Here is a 19,107-nt window from a genome sequence, read left to right on the forward strand (position 1 = left end):
AAATAAACTTTGTGACTATTTTTCAATGGTGTGTTTCAAAAAAAATTTTCAATTTTTTCATTTATACATGGCGACGTCAATATTCGATTTTTGACATAAACCGAAAAAAAGGTTTAAAACTATTAATGAGGAAATGGGTGCTCTGAAGACACTTCATTTTTAATCATGTTGCAAAAGTAGCAGATATCTTATAGAAACTTCTTGTTTGGTCACCAAAAAGACTCGATTTTTGTATTTTCTGGATCAAAATTATTTATTTAACGATTGAATGGCCATTTTTAAAAATTCTGTACGCAATATTTGTTACTCTGTGGTGATATTTACATATTAATGCTTGAAATTAACAGTAATGTAGTACATGTTGCCTATACGGTTTGGAAAAGGAAAGATAAAGTTTAGCTTTCAATATCTTCAGCAGTTTTTGTGTAATGCCAGCTCATAGTACTTCACGGAATGGGCTAAGATTAAAGTAGAAACATTTAAAAGTATAAATCTTTAATGGTATCATTATTTTGGTGTAGAAAAATATAAATGTAGGTTTTCGGAGTATATTTTCTAGTGCCTATAATTATTAAAAAGTAGAAATATTTAAAAATTGTTTTATTTAAGTAGAAAAATTGTAAACAAACAGAAAAATAGAGTACTTTTTATATGTTATTTTCTTATTTTGACTCTTCAGCTCAGTGGATATAAATATATAATTTTTATTATTTTTTGAAATGTAATCCTGATTATGTTGAATTAATTTTGAAACTTTTCTGGAACAGTAAGTAGGGTTAAAAAATAAAATTTTGATTTTTTTTTTTAATAAAATTATTTTATTTTTTATATTATTATGTTACATAATAATAATTAACTATACATTGCATTGAAAAAAAATATTAAAACAATTTATTTATAAAACAATAAAAAATATTTAGTTTTTGGTTTTTTTGTTTGTTTGTTTGTTATGAACGAATATGATTATAAATATTAATAATAAGAGGTGAAAATTGGTGGTCTGATACATATATAAGAAGAGAAATATATAAATATTCTTGTTTTCTGTCGATATCATTTTCCAAAACTATTATACCATTTTTTTCTTACGCTGATGAGGGCTGAAACATACACACAATGTATAATTAATATAAATAATATGATTAAAAAATAAATAAAATAAAAGCAGAATTTAATTTTATAAAATATACAAGATGGAGTCGCTAGAGATGATTGTTTTTAAAACAGTTAAGGTATTTCTAACGAAAAAAGACTAAAAGTAGTTTTGGGCGAAAATGTACAAAGAGGTAGTTTTCAACGACAGAAGTGTGTTAAGTTCCTTCTTGAAAAATATTTAGTTTAATCCAGAAGTGAACTGTACAAGCGGCAACGTCGTTCAATTTACCTATGTGCTGTGACCATGTGCTGCTTGTTATACTGTGTGCACAGATGAACAAGACATGATGGTATTCGTTTTAGTGTCTACATATTTACTGCACTAATACAACTACTATTTCTTTTTTTTTTCTAAGATATCTCGTTCTCTTTCACTCCGATAGAAATACCTTAAAAATCTTTCATTCTCACTTATATTTCTTAGGTTTCAGTTGTACTACCCATTTGGTATAACTTGAGAAACCTGTGCTAACTCAACCCTTATTGACGAATAAGTTTGGGCGAAACATAAGACCATCTTAAAAAAAAATCACTTTCCGAATTCCATTCTTTGTAATGAATATTTTATTTAATATTTTCCATAAATCTAACAGACAATATAGAGAGATTTGTCTCTGCGGTCGCTAATGACCTAGACGTTAAAAGCGACCTTAAATATAATAAATAAATAAAAAAAAAAAAAAATATAGAGAGATTTATTCAAAAATGGGTTACCCCAACATTTTGCTTAACCCCTCTATGAATTTGACAATTTGTGGTGTTCTACCCAACAGGTTTTAACATCATAACCTTCAAATTTTAAATTAAAAAAAAAACGCAAATCCAAAATAAAAATAACCATACTTACAACCCCCCTCCCTTAATTATAAGGTATTATTTTTAAAATCGTCGTTCCTTTGCTCTTCTTGACCCATGCCTTGGCCCAGAATGTTTGTGATTTGAATGTAAGTGAGGGAATTTCGAGGGACCATGGGATTCATGGTGAGGGTGAGAGTGAGGAGAATCAGAATGAGGAATTAATGTGTGTGGTAGGGGTAAATTTATATCCTTTGCACCCGTATGTTCAAATGCCCCAGCAATTGATCCCAATAAACCCGAGACATCCTTTTTGTTTAAAAATAAATATTAGTTAAATTTGTATTGAAAAGTTGAAAATGTTTTATACATATCAAGAAATACTTACAGTATTTTGACCGTGTTTAGATGATACCACACAGTATGTTTTTGGAATAATTCCATCTGTTAAGCCACAAACACAATCACGTGTATATTCAACTCCAGCTAATTGTTCGGTAATAACCTTTGAAACTACTTGGATGTATTGTTTCTTTTGACCACCCTTACATTCTTTGAATGCTGATGAACTGAATACAGCACCGGAAGACTGAAAACAAGAATTTTTTTAAAGTTAAGAATTTTGTGAAAATGGCATTTATAAATTTTAAATATACTGTGGCTGTCCTGGGGTGGGACACACTTTGACCATAAGGTCCGTTGTGATACCGAAAAAGGGCTGTCCCATCCCCGGCCACTACTCCAAGAACCCTTTTTAGCTGTGTAGGAACAGCAGGAGTGCTTTGACGTTAACGGACTTCAGATCGGAAAAATCGTCAAAGAAAGGGTGGCTCAAGTGAGTCTACCGCCTCCTGACAAGAGCTGGGAAGATGAGACATTGTTTCTTCCTCCTTCTAACTGTGACAACTCCTGCAGTAGTCATGATACACTGTCAGGCCCAGGTGCCTACCACCTAGCCAGTGTCCTGTAATAGCCGCAACAATTTTATCTAAGACCTTCGAAACGCCTACTATTATACTTAGACTATATCTGCCCCCTTAAGATATCCCCTTTGAGGAACAACTTGCAGTTCTCAAATGGAACTGCCGGATGTCAATTGATGCTTGTGTCCGGCAGCATTGTGCCATTTCTAGCAAGGTCGGTGGCTTCAAAATTTGCCAGACTGTCTCTGTGCCCAAGTACCCATACCAGGTTTACATTCATTTGTTCCGCTACTTCGTTTAAGGAAATTAAATATACTTACTCTTTGAGCAAAATCGATACAGCTGTCAGCAGGATATTCAAGTTCGTCTTTCAATTTAGCATTTCCTTCAACTGTTTTCTTTTTGGCATCAGCATATGTGAAAGCACCATTTCTGTTAAAACCAATAACTGATTTTGCTTGTTTACTGTCTTCAACTTCTAAATCATCCAATGGAGTAATCAAATTGAAAGTAGCACCGTTCCATCTGTATTTTTCTTGCATGTAAATTTGTGCTAAAGTGCTTAAACCAAATCGTGTTCTGTGTGCATAACAATTTTGGGCTTGAATGACAATCACCGATCGTGCAGCATCTGGACGGAATGGATATTCAGCTACTTCCCATGCAGCCATGTTGGCAGAATTAAGACCAAGATCACGTTTGACGGCGTCAGCCAATATTTGTAATTCAAAAAGAACAGCATCAATTTTCGGGTGAATTCCAAATTCAATTAATTTTTTGTCTTCTTTTTCTACAAATTTGATTGTTGTTGGTTGTCCTTGATATTCGATCTTTCCACCATTGGTGAAATGTGCTGGCCATTTTTGTCCTCCATAACCGACTAAAGCAAAGTGTACATCGGAAATACCACGAGCTTTCAAATCACTTTTAAGTTGTTGCATTGTTGGAATTATCAAGTCTTTCAAGAGTGCTTCGTTAACTTTAAGTTGTTCAATTAATAAGACAATGTCTGCTTTTCCTTTGGGTGATTGAACAGTACCGGTTTCACCAAAGTTCAATTTCTTTCCATCACCTAAGTCACATTTCACACAGGATGATGGAATCTTAGCGGGTAAACCAGCATCTTGGCAAGCATAAGTGTACCCAGATGCTAACCAACATGCACTATCTTGGCTTCCAGCGGCTACAGCATGTTCACAAGCTGCTCTGAAGTTATTTGGATTGATAACTGGGAAACAATGTCTTAATGAGGATTCACTACTGAATAAGCTGCTACATACTGGAGAATTGTGGCTAGCTGCATGCTCTTGTACTTTTACATCTGGACAACTTCCAAGTTTGTAGGCGTTAGCAAATTCACTTTCAGATTTTGCAATCTTTCCACTTGGTAAAACGAAATCATCATATTCTTCATCGTTTGGATTACCAAGGATACCGCGAATACGATTTCTGTAGAATCCACTGACATCCACAACAATGATACGTAAATTAGGTGAGATCTTAAGGGTCACTCCAAACTTGGATTTGAGGTTGATGCTACTGTATCGTCTCCAACCAGCTAATGTTTCAGTTTCAGCTGGATATTCAGTTGGTACGTTGTTTTTAACTAATGTTCCATCTTTCTTAACGGTAAGGCTACCAGATTTGTCTGATAATGTGATTGATTTAAGTTCACCATTTTGTAATTCTGCGGTGATAGTGAAGTTACCATCAAGAGCATCACGAGCAAGTAAGTAATTGCATTTTCCTGGTAAAGTAATGTGACGTTGGTCGAATGTGAAGATGTGTTGTCCATCAACAATCATAGCATTCACTGAAACAAAAATTTTCATTGAATAAGAATCCTGAAATAATGGCGAAAAAAGTGAAAAAATGAAACTATACATGGCAGAAGTGTTTGGCTTCATCTGTAGCTCTTAGTTAATGCAGGATATTTACATAATTAACTCTTTTAGTTGTTATTTTTATACATATATACTTACATTTGAATGGTGGGAGATTGTCGATTGGATTAAATCTTGGTCGGTATGAGTAGATTATTTCACTTAATGATGGTAAATCATCTGAGAAGATGTATCTTAGTGGACTGAGTTGAATTGAGATCATTGTTGGAATCTTGGTAAGTGCTCCGAAAGATAATGGAATCTGTAATTTTAATAGAAGAAAATTATAGAACACAATTCATTGACGCTATTTGTAAAATTTTTACTTACATTAGTGTTCATTAAGTTTTGTAAAGCTTCAGCTGATCCTTCAGCTTGCAATAATTTCAAGATTGACTTCACTGCCCGTTCTAAAGCGTGGTAAATTTGTTTTAGTGAAGCAGCATCATCAACTTGTTCTTTCTTCAATTTCTTCGCAATATAATCGTATGTCATTTGAACAACTTCTTGGAATTCTGGTGTTGGTAATACACCCTTAATTGTATTTACAAATTCATTCAATACTTCCAAAATATCTTCACCCAAATTCAAACTGCCAGTTAATTCGGCGTATTTTTCTTTAATGATGTCGGTTACTGGAAGTGCTTTAATTTGTTCAACAAGAGCATTAATAAAGTTTGTAAGTTCCTCCTTAATTTGTGATAATGCTTTAGCAATTGTAAGTCCTAATTCACGTCCAATTTCACTGATTGATGTTGCAAGTTTCTTGAAGTCTGCTTCATGTGCTTTGATGATTTCACTAACTTTAGCGATGTATAAGAAGATAAGATCAGCCAGTGATTTGGCAGCTTCATGTACAAGGTCTTCAAATTTTTCTGCAATGTCTTGTAATTGTGGTATTATTTTAGTTTTGAAAACTTGATAGATATTTTCAATGGCTTCAGTAAGGGCATCCTCGAATTTTTGAAGTACTGCAGCAATGTTGTTAAGCAATTCACTGATTGCAGCAAGTGTTGGTCCAAATGTATTTTTGCTAAATATTAAAAAAAATATATATATTGGTTATTTATCAAACCCGAGTGCAAATCGTTTTTTTGCTCAAATACTTACATTAATTCTTCAATTTCTTTCAAAGTTTTGTCAGAAACAATTTCTTCTCGTAATTCATGTAATTGTTTTTTGTATTGATCAACAATTGGTTTGAGGTTAGGTAAGACTTTCTTTACTTGTTCCTTAATGTGGTCGAGTTCAAGTTTATTATCTTGTTGCATTTTGGTAGCTACTTTCTTAAGTTCGTCAAATACATCTCCAACTTCCTTTCTCATAGAATCCTAAAAAGAAAATCAAATATTATTAAATTATTAGAGATTCATTATTTCTTTTGCTAGGAGAATGAAAATAGAAGTTTCACTAGGAAGATGAGGGTACTTTTACTTTGTATAGAATGGTTAGGGAAAAGAATTGAGGGTTTTTGGGGGTGAAAATGAGGAAAAGTATTGAGTCGCAGTACGTGTTTTTGTATACTTACAGCATACTTCTTAATTGCTTCAATATCTGCATTGGTATCAGTTGCTAAGAAATGTGCGTCATCTAAATGTAAAGTTGCAAGGAATAAATTGTGTTTTTTACCACCCTTAACAACATCAGCACGAATTTCAGCAAGTTGGCCGGGTATTAAACCAATAGCTCCACTTAATTTTTCAGATGGTGATTCTTTCGAGTATTGTGTGACATGAATCATATTAAAGTCTTTAATTTCAAGTTCTTGAATGATATGTTTCACTCCGCAGATATCAATGCTTGAGTGAGCGACTAAAGATTTCTTGGTAACTTGTAATTTCGAACTAATATGTAATGGTTGTACGTATGGAATTTGAGCCACAAGTTCAAATTGTTCCTTGTTTGCGACCAATAAAAATACAGCTTCACGTTTATGTTTAGCATCTGTATATGTTGCTTTATGTCCAGCAGAGATACCATTTGTGGAAACGGCGAAATGATCTAGAATGCTTGCATGAATATTTGATCCTTTGCTGTCAATTAGAATCTCACTTGTGACGTTGTATCCCTTTTCACCGATTGGTGTTCCTGTAACTGTTCCTTTAATGGTGACTTTTTGTTGTTTTTTAGCAAAGACATCAATGTCTACGTTGTAGGTGGCTGTACGTGTTTCTTTGTTAACATTAGCATTTCCACTAAGAATTAAATCTTTTTCAAGAGCTGGATGGGACAATTTAATTTCACCAGATACAGCAGCTGATTTTTGTTCGTCAACATGAACATTGGAGCTGGCACTTAACAATAATCTCTGTTTGGGTTGACGTACTTTATCTAAGTAAACAGCAAGTTCAACTTTAGATGTAGAATGTTTAGGTGCTTGTTTAATATTCACGTCCAAAACACCTTCAATAGAGATGACACGTTTTGGTAATGTCAATTGTAAAACAGCATTCTTGGGATTGATAGTGAATTTGTATTGATAAGCAATCTTTTCTTTTTCTTGGAAGTACAAGTCAATTACATGTTGGATGTCTAATTCTTTGCGGGCGTATTCAGATTTCATACCAAATTCATTCTTGAGACCGAATTTACGTAAATCAACGCTAACGGAGAGTGTATGATGGTATTCTTTAACATCTTTAGCTTGTATTTTTGAGGTGACATCAATATGAGCGCAGTCATGATTATCTTCGCAGTATTGTTTGCGTAAATGTAATTGCTTGTTACTGAGGATAAGTTCACCAACAACTTTCTTAGATCCAAGGGAACCATCTAAAGTAATTTCCAAACCTTTTTCATCGTCTTTAGTACCATCTAAGTTCTTGCGAATAAGTTTGAAACTTGCCTTCTTCTTGTTATCTTTAACTTGAACTTCTCCAGATCCTGACACAATTAATTTACCAGCTTCTTCTTTAGATTCTAATGATGTGCTACCAGATAATAGATTTGTATTTCCTGATTTGGCACTGAATTGTAATCGTTTTCCAGATTTTGTTGGTTTGTTAAGAATTTCAACCTTAACATTTTCCAAATTCATTTTCTTTGAGTTAACATTCAATTTAATGTGGAAGTTCTCAACTGATTCTAAGTTAGCTTCACCAGATGATTCTAAGGAGAAGTCTTTGATGTTCAAAATGTTCAATTCACCACTGAAACGTTGATCATTAACACGGTTGAATTTGGCAAACACTTGCGAGTTTTGATTTTCTGGGTAGGTTAATTTTAAGTCAAAGCTTGGACTTGTTTCTGAAACGAGTACATCATTTACTAATCCATATTTCTTGCCATTTGAACTTAATGAAATGTCAGTGTGTAAGTTTTTGTTGTCACTAGAGCGCTGAAAAAGAATGAAATAAATTAATGAAGTATTGTTTTCGGCAAATCAGTTGTAAGAAATAAAATGCGGGACGGGATAACTGACAGTTATATGCTTCCCAAAATAAAATATCAATTTTGTTTCATCTAAAAACAAATCAGTAGGAGAAATCACAATAAATCTCTCCAGGAGAATAGAGATTGAAGATGCCTTACATCTACAACATATATTTAAAATTTGCACCTGTTTCCGCGAAATCGTAAAACTTTTCCAATATGTTATTTAAGTTTTTTGTTTACTAGCTTGTATACAATGTTTTCCAATTTGAGTTTAAATAAAATAATAGGGTTAAACTCCCTCTATAGATTAATTATGTTACTCACCTTTAAGTTGATGCTCAAATCAACATTTCTGGCTTTTTCAACTGGAGTTAATGCATTCATTTTAATAACAATTTGATTGTGATCAGGTTTGTTGATATTAAGACCTACTTTCACTTTCTTTCCATCTTTGCCATCTTGTTCAATATCGACACCGATTTGACAAGCTAAAGAATAAATAATCGATTAAAATCCAATTCCAAAGATATTTTTGTGCATTTAGTACTTACATTCCAAACCAGCTCGTTTATAATTAGCTGAAATGGTAACAGGTGAACCATCGGTAAGAAGAACAGAGACTTTGCCACTTCCAAGATCTTTATTGCCTCGAACTGATCCATCTAACTTAACAACCTTGTTATTTACACCAAGGGCGTTAGAGGTAGTCAATTCAGAGGATTCAGAATCACCAGCTGCCCATGTCATTGTCGATGTTGATTCAACTGTCAATTCATTATATTTCTCATTTGGTGTTTTAACTGATGCTTGAACATTGTAACCAAATTTGTTTTCAGTACTATGTCCTAAATCGTATTGTCCTACAGCCTTGAAACTTGCTCCAACTTTAGATACAAAGTCAGTTACGTATTTACCATAGTTCTTTCCATATTCAGCAGAGAATGTTCCTTCTGATGGATATTTAATGAGAGATCCACCAACTTGAACTAATCCAGATGATTTATGTTTATCACCGGCATGAGAGTGTTTTATTCCACCGTTAATTTGAACATTTTGTCCATCGTTTTTGATTGCATTCAATGATCCAGACAAATCAACAATATGGTCAGCGTAGTTTGTATCTTTAACGACTGCAGTAGCAACCAATTTATGACCTTTGTCTTGTTTCTTTAGACGTACTTCAAGTTCAGCACCAATTTGTCCATTGACAACATTTTGTACAATACTTAATTGTCGGTTTAATTTACCAGCAAGATATTGGCCAGTTGGAAGAGTTACATCGAATTTACCAGTTACAAGACCGTTGTTAATCTTTCCATGAATGTTTCCGTCTACATTTGCTTCGAGAACTTGACCAAGTACGTCGACTTTGTTCCTGTAATTAAGGTAGAAGATTAAATAAATACAACTTCTACAAAGAAAGCAAATCGAAACCGACTAATCTGTTATAATGACTGTTCTTTTTATAGAAGGTGTAAACTTACTTTGAATTAATGCTGTTTTCGGTGATCTTGTTTTGGGTGCTGATAGAAATTTTTTGTGATGGATCCTTCTCGGCGTTCAATAATAAATTGACATTGGCATTATACACTGGTTTGGCTACATGGAATGAAGCGTCTCCCTTTACTTTACGGTTAATTTTCTTCAAATCAACGGTAATATCAGCTGTTCCTTTTCCGTCTTTAACGACTAAGCTACCGTCGGCGGCAAGAATATTTCGTAAATTGATTTTCAATGCACCATTTGCATTTCCAGCCCGGTTTGTCGTGAATTGCGCATCCATAAGTTTTGTTTCTCCATCCTTGATGGTAGAGTGAGCTTCGATTACTTTTGGATTGTATACCAAACCTTGTTTAATACTGTTGGGGAGTAAAAGTTTTCAATTAGAATCATAATTTTCTTATATATTCAGATGGGAGTACTTACAAAAGTGGATTGGCGGTTTCTTCTGCTTCGACTGTAGCATCTAATTGGGCATTGATGTCGTTCGCTTTCAATTGATGTACAACATCAGCTTTTAGAGAGTATTTGCGGTTTTGTATTTGCATTTCGTTGTTGAATTTGGATTTGGATGGTCCGACAACGTCTCGTGTTGATAATAACTTGAACTTATTTTGTAAAGCTTCTGCTTTCAAGTCGAAGTAATAATCACCTTGTTGTTTCTTGTTAATGTGAGCTTTAAGTTGGGATTCAGCCTTGAATTTTTCGTATGAAGCAGCAACATCGTAATCGAGTGAATGACAAGTGACATGTACATTAGCTTTAAGTAAGATGTTCAAAAGTGGGTATTCGACTGTAAAAAAGTTTTAAAGTTAAATTTTCATTCAAACATTAATTGAACACTTTAATTTTGGGAAAACTTACTTTGGTTGTTTGTTTGGACATCGTATTTTTTGTAGCTTTCAATATTATATTTTGCACTATTTTCAAGTTTGAACTTATTTTTCGATGCACTTAAATCTTGCCCATGTACAACTTCGAATTTATTTTCAAATTGACCTGCACTACGTTTATGTTCAGCGGCAATATGTAAGTTTAAGTGTGGGTTCAAGCTGTTTTGAACTTCAGCACTGAGTTTAACATTTTCTGGACTAACAAACACTAAGGCAGCCTTAACTGAACCTTTTTGTTTATCTTGGCTAACAGTTAAATCAACTTCGTACTTAGGACCATCTTTAGCAAGATGACCACTTACACCAATTGGACTTCCAACTGGACTAATTAAACGTACGTTTTCTAACTTAAGTTTCTTTCCATTAGCACTCTTTTCAACAATAATTACACCATCAACTTTGTAACCGTTGACATCATCTGAACCCTTTTGGGGTGTTTTGAATTGAATGAGTGGTGTGTAGCGTGATGAAGCATCATTTCCAGAAACTTTAGCACCAATTTTACCACTGTATTCTTGATTATCATATGCTAATTTTGCATTAGCAGAAATTTCTTGGTTTGTATTGATAATGCGTCCTTCGAGTGTGGCAGTTTTGATTGGTGAAATAAGAGTGGCTTTTATGTACTTGTCAGGTTGGACACCACCTTCAACGACTAAGTTGATACGACGGTTTACTTTAGAGTTTGGTGTGTCGAAACTTAATTCCAATTTCCTTCTGTCTGGTTCTAAAATACAAGTTAAAAAAAAATTTAGAATAAAATAATTTACGAAATATAATACTCAACACTTACGATTGTCAATATAATTAGCCCGGAAATGATAATCCTTTGAATCGTCACGTTGAATTTGGACTGATACTTTAGCTGGACCTGATAATGGGAAGGGACTAGCACCAGTATTAACTCCACCTAATGGGACTCCAGGTAAACTGTTTACAGGAACTCCAATATCAGCACAGAAAGTAAGACCAATCAAAGATGATAATTGATCGAAACAACCGCGGTATTCTTTACGTTGACCAGTGAATTTAATTGGTACTTCAACGGTTTGATGTCCAAGTTCTCGGGTAGCATAGACAATGTCGTGGCTAATGGTAAGTACATCTTGTTTCTCGATTGGTAATCCCAATTTAACATCAATACCTTTACCATTGTTAAGAAGTTGTACATTAAGATCGCTACCAGTTGCAGTGTGAAGGCTTGATGATACTGATAAACCGGATTCAACGGCATAAGCGTCACTTACTAAGGTTCCAACAATTTCAATGTTTGCACTTGGAATTAACTTGATGGCAACATGGGCATTTTTGGGGTCAGATAAACATTTACGAATATCAACACTTGTACTGGTTACTAATTGAACAGCACCAGAACCAATAGCACCTAATCTGATTGGGAAACCAGTGGAAGTTGGGTAAGCGATGTCAACGTCCAAAAATTGAACATGTGTTCCAACAACACTCTAAAAAAAGACGACATGTTAGTATAAAAATGAGAATTACGTGGAATAAAAATTTAAACTTACTTCGAAGTTTTTAACTTTTTCAATGCCAGAATCAATTTGGTCAAAGATTTTGTCAACAATTGCTTCTGGAGTTAATCGATCAATTTCATTATTTAAAGTAGCGAAAAGTACTTCAGAACCGAAAAGTTTAACACTGAGATCTACATCTAAAGCTGAACCAACTTGTGTTGTTCCAAGTTTAATTGCTTTAGCGAAACTTAAAAGTTGAGCTTCACTAACATCGCGACGTCCTCGTTTAGTTTTTTCCAATCGTTGCTTAAGTTTTTCCATAATGGTATAAATTTCTTTTTTGCTACTTTCCAATAAATCAGATGTGCTGCTAGTTTGTAAAACACCACGTGGTCCCAAATAATGTTCTACCAAACGATCCAAATTTTCTTGACGAACTGAAAGTTCCATAAAGTTGATTCTAGATCCAAACATTTCGCTTGTTACGTTAATGTTGGCAGATCGTGGTAACCAACTGTCTTGAGAGTAAATAACGTTTGATTCCATGCTGGCAGCAAGTCCTAATGTATCAATAGCGTAAGAAAGTTCACTGTTAAATGAAAATCGTCTGACATCGATTGGGTAACGTTTTGGTGATCGTAATAAGCTTAAATGTTGTTTTGCTGCTTCTTTATTTGGATTTGTGGAAGAACGAATGTTTCGTAAATGTGATACAATGAATGCACCAACTTGGTTTACTGGTTCGGTAGCCAAAAGATCTTTAAGTGCATTTGCAATATCTCCAGATGGTGATTGAACTAGTACAAGGTATGCCTTGATACGAATTTCAGAATCTTCTTCGCGATTTTTCAAAATTCCTAAAGCTGCCTTCTTCAATTTGGCTTTTGATGGATCAGCTGAGAATGTTTCCAAAGCAGCAACTCGAACTCTTGGTGGAATACTTTTGTCTTTAGCACAAGTGATTAAATTATCTAAAATACTGTCACTTAAACGATTGAAATTACGAAGACCTTTCAATAAGGAGATTAAAGTGTTTTCATTGTCGCGGTTGCTTGATTTACAGTTGCCGATTTTCGAGATGAATTTCTTTGTCAATTGATCTAAATTATGGTCATTTTCACATTTGTGGTCACGACAGTAACGTCCAGCCAATGTACCAACACCTAAATAAGCTTCACGTGGTAAATTTGGTTGATCCAAAATTTTACTGGCAGTTAAAAGTGATGCAGATGTTGTGTGTTTTACGAATGAGAGACTTAGGTATAAAATTCGTTGTTGATCAACTGGAATTTCTTTGTTCAATAAAAGTTCAATAGCTACTTCAATAGAATCCCCAGTACCAGCACGGTATAAAGCTTCCAATAAAAGTTTCTTAGCTGCATTTTTGTGCTCTTTAACACCGGCACCAGCTTTCACTGAACCATAGGCAGCAAGCACATCATTTTTGGATGTAACTCTTAAAGTATTTACCAAAGCAGCAAAATCACGTGCAGCATTAGCTGAAATGACTTGTTTGGCTGTGCTACTTTCTAAAGCTTTATTTAAAGCACTCAATAAGTTGTTAACATTTGAGGCTGGAGTGTTTACAATGTGTGGATTTTCGAATAAGATTTGTCGTGGTTCAGTTGGTTTTGGTTTTACATTTTCTTTTGATTGTCCAACGAAATGTAATTTCGTATTTACGATTGCTTTAGCACCATTTTGTCCAATACTGAAAGGTTTGAAGATGTAGTTTTCGGTTACGAGGACATTTTGGAGGATTCCATCTTTAATTGTTTGTTCAGAACTGTAATCACTGCCTAATAATGGAGTTGATTTAATATCCTGAAAATATTTAAAAGTTAGTTTCGAAAATTTCTAACTGGTTTTAAATTGGTTTTAAATTTTTTTGATACTTACAGATTTTGGATTAAAAGATGATGTAATGAAATCTTGTGCAAAAGCTTCACGGTAGGCACAACTGTTCAAGTCACGAACTTTACGAATAATTGTGGTACTGCCTTCTTTATGGACATTGAATGATGTTGGACAGCTTCCAAAGACATCAATCTACGAAGAAAATTTCGTTAGATCCAAGGAAATTAGAAAAACGTTTTTTGTAATACTTACTTCACTCTTATGTTTTGTGGCTGCTTGTAACATTGAAATAACAGCTCGTTTAATATTGAGCGAAGATTGTGAGTCATTTGGTTCTGTACAAATTTCATCTTCGATATGTCCATCATGGAATACAATCCGGACTGATTTTTTCAAATCAGTACCAAGATCGTATTTCGTTGGATTTGGTCCATGTACTTGGATTTTATCCAATCGTACCAATTGTTGACAATCTTTTAATTGTGTGACAAGGACATTTCCAGAAATTCGTGTGTTTGTTGATTGTTGATCGGCACCATTTAATGTGATTTCCGTGCTACCTTCGAGTTTATATTTGTATGTTGTGCCTTCTTGGTATTTAAATAAGTGGGGGGTAACTAAAAATATAATTCAAATATATGTTGAGGATATTGAGCTTGAACCCAAATCTATAACAACTTTTTGGAATCAAATTTTGTCATCCTTTGGGACAGTAATATACGGTAGAACATGGAAGCTGAAATTTCGATATTATGAAAGCCGTTTTAAATTATTAAAGTTTTGCCACATTTTTTACATCGCCTGAAAATCTTTAATTGAATACGAAGTCTGGGGCACCTAGGCTGAGGTAATTTTGAACATTTGGCTGTCAATGACATAGACTGTAGAGAGATGGGAAACAACACCGTTTTTCTATCACAACTCACAACAAGTCAGGCAAAATAAGTCTTTAAAACTTTAGGTAATACGAGCACTAAGGCAATTTTATATTTGGGGTTGAAATTATTTGTACAATTTTGATGATGAATTTTATATATACTTTGGTTTTCGAAATATCGAAAGCTAAATAATTAATATTAGTCAAAATTGAAAATATGTAATTTTTTAAATTTGTGTCCCCACTGCCGTGTTCATATATTAATTAGTCGGCACAATTGCCTTGGTGCTGCGCGTACATCCTTAAAACATGATTGCAAAATGAAAATCGAAGTCTTTACCGAATCTGAGATACTTCGGCCAAACTAAAACAAAATTAGTTATTTTTTGTTTAAAGAGGCGATGCAGAAAATGAAGAGGCGATGTAGAAAATTGGATTCCAATTTAAAAGAAACTTTTTATAAGAAAAGTATATCAAATAAATTCATTACCTCCATGACATCCGGTTCGACATTTATCTAGAAAAAAAAACAGAAAAATAAAATTAATACAAAAAATATTGTGAGTTAAAAAACAGCTATTTATAATAAGCAAAATTGAGAAAATTTTATCAAAACGCATGAACCCTACACTTGACCTAACTACTAGGATCCCGCAATATTTTATCATCAAAATGAAAACTTTTAAAATAATAATTTTTATAAATAAAAAAATTATCACTAAATAAACAATATTTCCAATAATAGTGTTTATAACAAGAAATTTATACAAGTAAATAACAAGAATATGAAAAAATGAAAGGTTAATGTTTGAACATTTACATGACCCGAGAAAATTTTAATCAATTTGACTTCTTTATAGTAGAGTTTTCTGCACTTTGTGCTCTGAAAGTGCACAAATATTAATAATATCAAATAATTTATTTATGATAAACAAGTAAATAATACATAAATTAATATATATAATTATTTTAAGATTTATAATATAAGATTTATTTATATAAAATATATAGAGTGGCTCTATTAAAAAGAAAATATTGAAATATTACAATAAAATTGAAAAAAGTTGAATTTGAAAAATTTAAGTAAAAATTTTCACAGATCTGATAAAAATACTTAATGTTTCATACATGAAAATTACTATGCAATAAATATAATTATGTTGGAAGCGCTGGATACCTGATGGAAGTGCTGGCGTTTATCATATGAAACATTCTATCCCTAATTACCTACACAGTAAAAATAAACACTTGATTGAAATAAACGCGTTTCTTGACTGTCGATTGATTTCAATACTTTATTCAAGTTGAAAGCGTTAAAATTTTCTTGAATCAAGAAAATATCAACCTACCATGATAAGAACTTATTTCCTTGTATCTATTACATTATTTTCAACCTTAGTAGCTCAGTTGGTTAATGCGTAACCAATTCAGTTTGTGGTATCCCTAGGGTAGCGGGTTCGATTCCCGCCGTCACAACAAAAATTAATTTAATTAATAGTTGTAATGGACTGCTGTAGTGCATGGTATATGCATGAAGGAGGTACATTTAGCCTCTGAAAATGATTGAGGAGCTGATAAATGAAATTATCAGCGGAAAAGGTGGTAAAACAAACATATGGTATCACAATGGGCTCTATAGATTACGTGTGTCCTTCGCGGACAGCCAATTTAACCTTACCTAATACATTTTTTTACATTGTATAACTATAATAATTAAGAAAACACTGAAATTGACTCTAAATATTAAAAAAAAAAGATATATGGGAGCCTTAGATGCCTCTGCGTAAAAGGTTGGTTTGAAGCTAAGATTCCTGTTTTTTGTTGGGGATTGAAAATAACTCAAAATATGTGAATATGTATTCGAAATGTAAGGTAAGTTTGAAGAGAAAAGTTATAAGAAGTATATAGTTTCATTAAGCGAATCAATTTTATTTTTTTCTAAGATTTGAATATTCTCTTTGTAATTTTCACTCTTGACATATCATCCCACTCCAAAGATTAATGCTTTAATATCGTTTTTTTCGATTTATAGAATGAAGTTTCAAATGCGAAAAAATTCGGATAATGGAAGGTCTCTTGATTTGATTCTATGCAGGATATGTAATTTCTTTCATAGTTAATTACAAAATTATACAATTATAAGATAAAGTTTTCGGTTTTTGCCCTATTTTCTTAGTAATGACATTACAAAGAAAATGATTGTTTTAATCTATAAATTACAATAAATTAATTATTTTTAAATTAATTTATATATTACAATTGAAATTATTGTATTTAATCGTAATTAATTTAATTAGTTGATATTTAATTATAGGATTTTATACTAATTAGAGATTATGTTCAAAAAGTAATTACTTATTAGTTTATCATATTCACTTTTTGCAGAATGAAAAAATTATATAATGAAATATCATTGTAATCGAGTAAGGAAAAAATTTTAAGCCCCTTGTGATTTGCATATGAACGCATGTAGAATTCGAAAATCACGTCGTGGATTCGCCGAGTATTTTTAAGTAATTATTTAAACAAATATATAAATTTTAGTAAGGAAATTATTAATCTAAATAAATTATCGGGAAAAATTTGAGATATGACCCGCAATAAAAATGACGCAAATTAAATTAGTTTGTCGACTAATTTTTAATCTTTTTATAAAAATTTTGGTGACACTCTGTAAATTGTTTCCGAGCAAACAAATTGTAATGTTTTTTTTTTGGAAAAAAATTTTTGTACATTTTTAAATGAATCATGTGAAACTAGATTATGAAATCCTTGGACTTGACAAAAATTTTTAGTAAAATATTTTGACCTATTCACTATTATAAAAAAAAATTCTAATCTAAATAAAATAATTTTATCTTAATTTTTATTTTGCACTATTTTTTTTATTTAAATTTTGATCTTTGACTTTTGCAAAAATAAAAAAATAAAAGATTATTCTGATTTTTTTGGAAATATATTTTTTTTTGTTGAATGGAAATTAAATGATAAAAAATATTTTTAAGATATTTCAATTTTCAAAAAGTCTTAAAACTTAAATTAAACTTTGAATCGGTGTTGAAATTTTATGGGTACATTTCTTGCTAGAGTAGTAATTTAATTTTCTACATTTTGCACAAAAAATAATAAAAAAGTATAAAATTTTTGTTGTCGATGTGAGATTCGTTTCATAGAAATAAGAAAAAAGTTCTTATGGCCAAGATTTTTGATTTTCGGCATAAATGATGTCAAAAACGGTTTCGAACCTTTAACATAGAAAATGAAAAGTCTCTGTTTATATATTTAAATTAACCATTTTCTTATTTCTCCGAAAAAAATCGCACATTATTTCCACAAAAATGATTTCCTCACTATTTTTCTATTTTTATTAAGAATTTATGTCTTATTTTTGTCCAAGGAATATCACATTAATTTTGTTTACAATATTAATGATCCATGAGGATTACATATTATCCAAAAATTTTTTTTCTAGCTAATTTTGCACTGAAATCCAAAAAAAATATCCCACTCATCTCATATTAGCTCGAATTTTCTACGGTTGCGTTTATATTGCATAAATTTCTTGCCTGAACTTATTTAAATTAAAATATCGAAATAATGCTAGATTATTTTTTATCTCCAATTATTAAATAAATTAAGAAGCAAAAGATTTTAACGAAATCACTTTTAAAAATAAAATATTAGGCTTTATAAACCGGATAAATCAATTACAATATAATTTCATTTATGAATAAAGTAATTTAAATAAAAATTAATTCCTTAAGAAATTGGTTCACTTGAATTTATTTAATAAAATTTTTTATCCATTTTTTTCGAGAGTCCATTTAAAAAGTAATATTTTTTTTTAATTCACTGCGAATAATTTATCCGAAATAATTTTCCCCGAAAAATAAACACAATTTTATTTTTACGGAATTATTTTAAAATTTGTTAAATAACCGCTTACCTGTTGCGTAAGTTGATGTTGCTACAAAAAGTACAATCGCAATTGCACTAACACTTAACCGCTTTTTATGCGTTCCCATTTTTCATATATAAAAAATAAGAATATTTACAACCTCACGATAGGAGGTGAATACTGAAACGGCCATTCACGATTACTGTTTTTATAAACCCAATATATTCCCACCACTATATCTTTATCATTACGGGTCAATATAATGTCACTAAATATTATTGTCATCATAATTTGAGTTTGAGAATACAATCTTTTATTATTTTTTTGATATATTTTCTTTATTTTTTGTGGATTGTCGTTTTTTATTTTTATTTTTTTTTGTTGTCCAAGGGAAAAACAATTTTCTTTTTTTTAGATATAATCAACAGATGTATTGTTGTAATTTTGGACCCGGATTTTGTTGATATAAACGGATT

The 19,107-nt window shown here is 32.0% G+C and overlaps 1 protein-coding gene across 2 annotated transcripts; it reads right to left on the bottom strand.

Moving 5' to 3' along the window:
- Nucleotides 1-908: 908 nt before the first annotated feature.
- LOC123290949 (apolipophorins) lies at nucleotides 909-18,808 on the bottom strand. Of its 2 annotated transcripts, XM_044871337.1 has the most exons (19): nucleotides 18,680-18,808; nucleotides 15,224-15,250; nucleotides 14,109-14,473; nucleotides 13,899-14,048; nucleotides 12,051-13,823; nucleotides 11,318-11,987; nucleotides 10,496-11,251; nucleotides 10,058-10,424; nucleotides 9,616-9,990; nucleotides 8,683-9,506; nucleotides 8,456-8,619; nucleotides 6,285-8,093; nucleotides 5,867-6,087; nucleotides 5,087-5,789; nucleotides 4,856-5,018; nucleotides 3,194-4,686; nucleotides 2,339-2,539; nucleotides 2,003-2,259; nucleotides 909-1,100 (listed from the first exon to the last, which is right to left on the bottom strand). In XM_044871337.1, exons 1-18 carry the CDS (start codon nucleotides 18,756-18,758, stop codon nucleotides 2,035-2,037), a joined length of 10,365 nt encoding a protein of 3,454 aa, XP_044727272.1. In that variant the 5' UTR covers nucleotides 18,759-18,808; the 3' UTR covers nucleotides 909-1,100; nucleotides 2,003-2,034. The 2 variants fall into 2 exon arrangements, with proteins under 2 accessions (XP_044727272.1, XP_044727273.1); XM_044871338.1 differs by lacking the exon at nucleotides 2,003-2,259.
- Between the last annotated feature and the right edge of the window lie 299 nt (nucleotides 18,809-19,107).

The sequence above is a fragment of the Chrysoperla carnea genome, chromosome 1 (assembly GCF_905475395.1).
Source record: "Chrysoperla carnea chromosome 1, inChrCarn1.1, whole genome shotgun sequence".
NCBI classification, from domain to species: Eukaryota; Metazoa; Arthropoda; class Insecta; order Neuroptera; family Chrysopidae; genus Chrysoperla; species Chrysoperla carnea.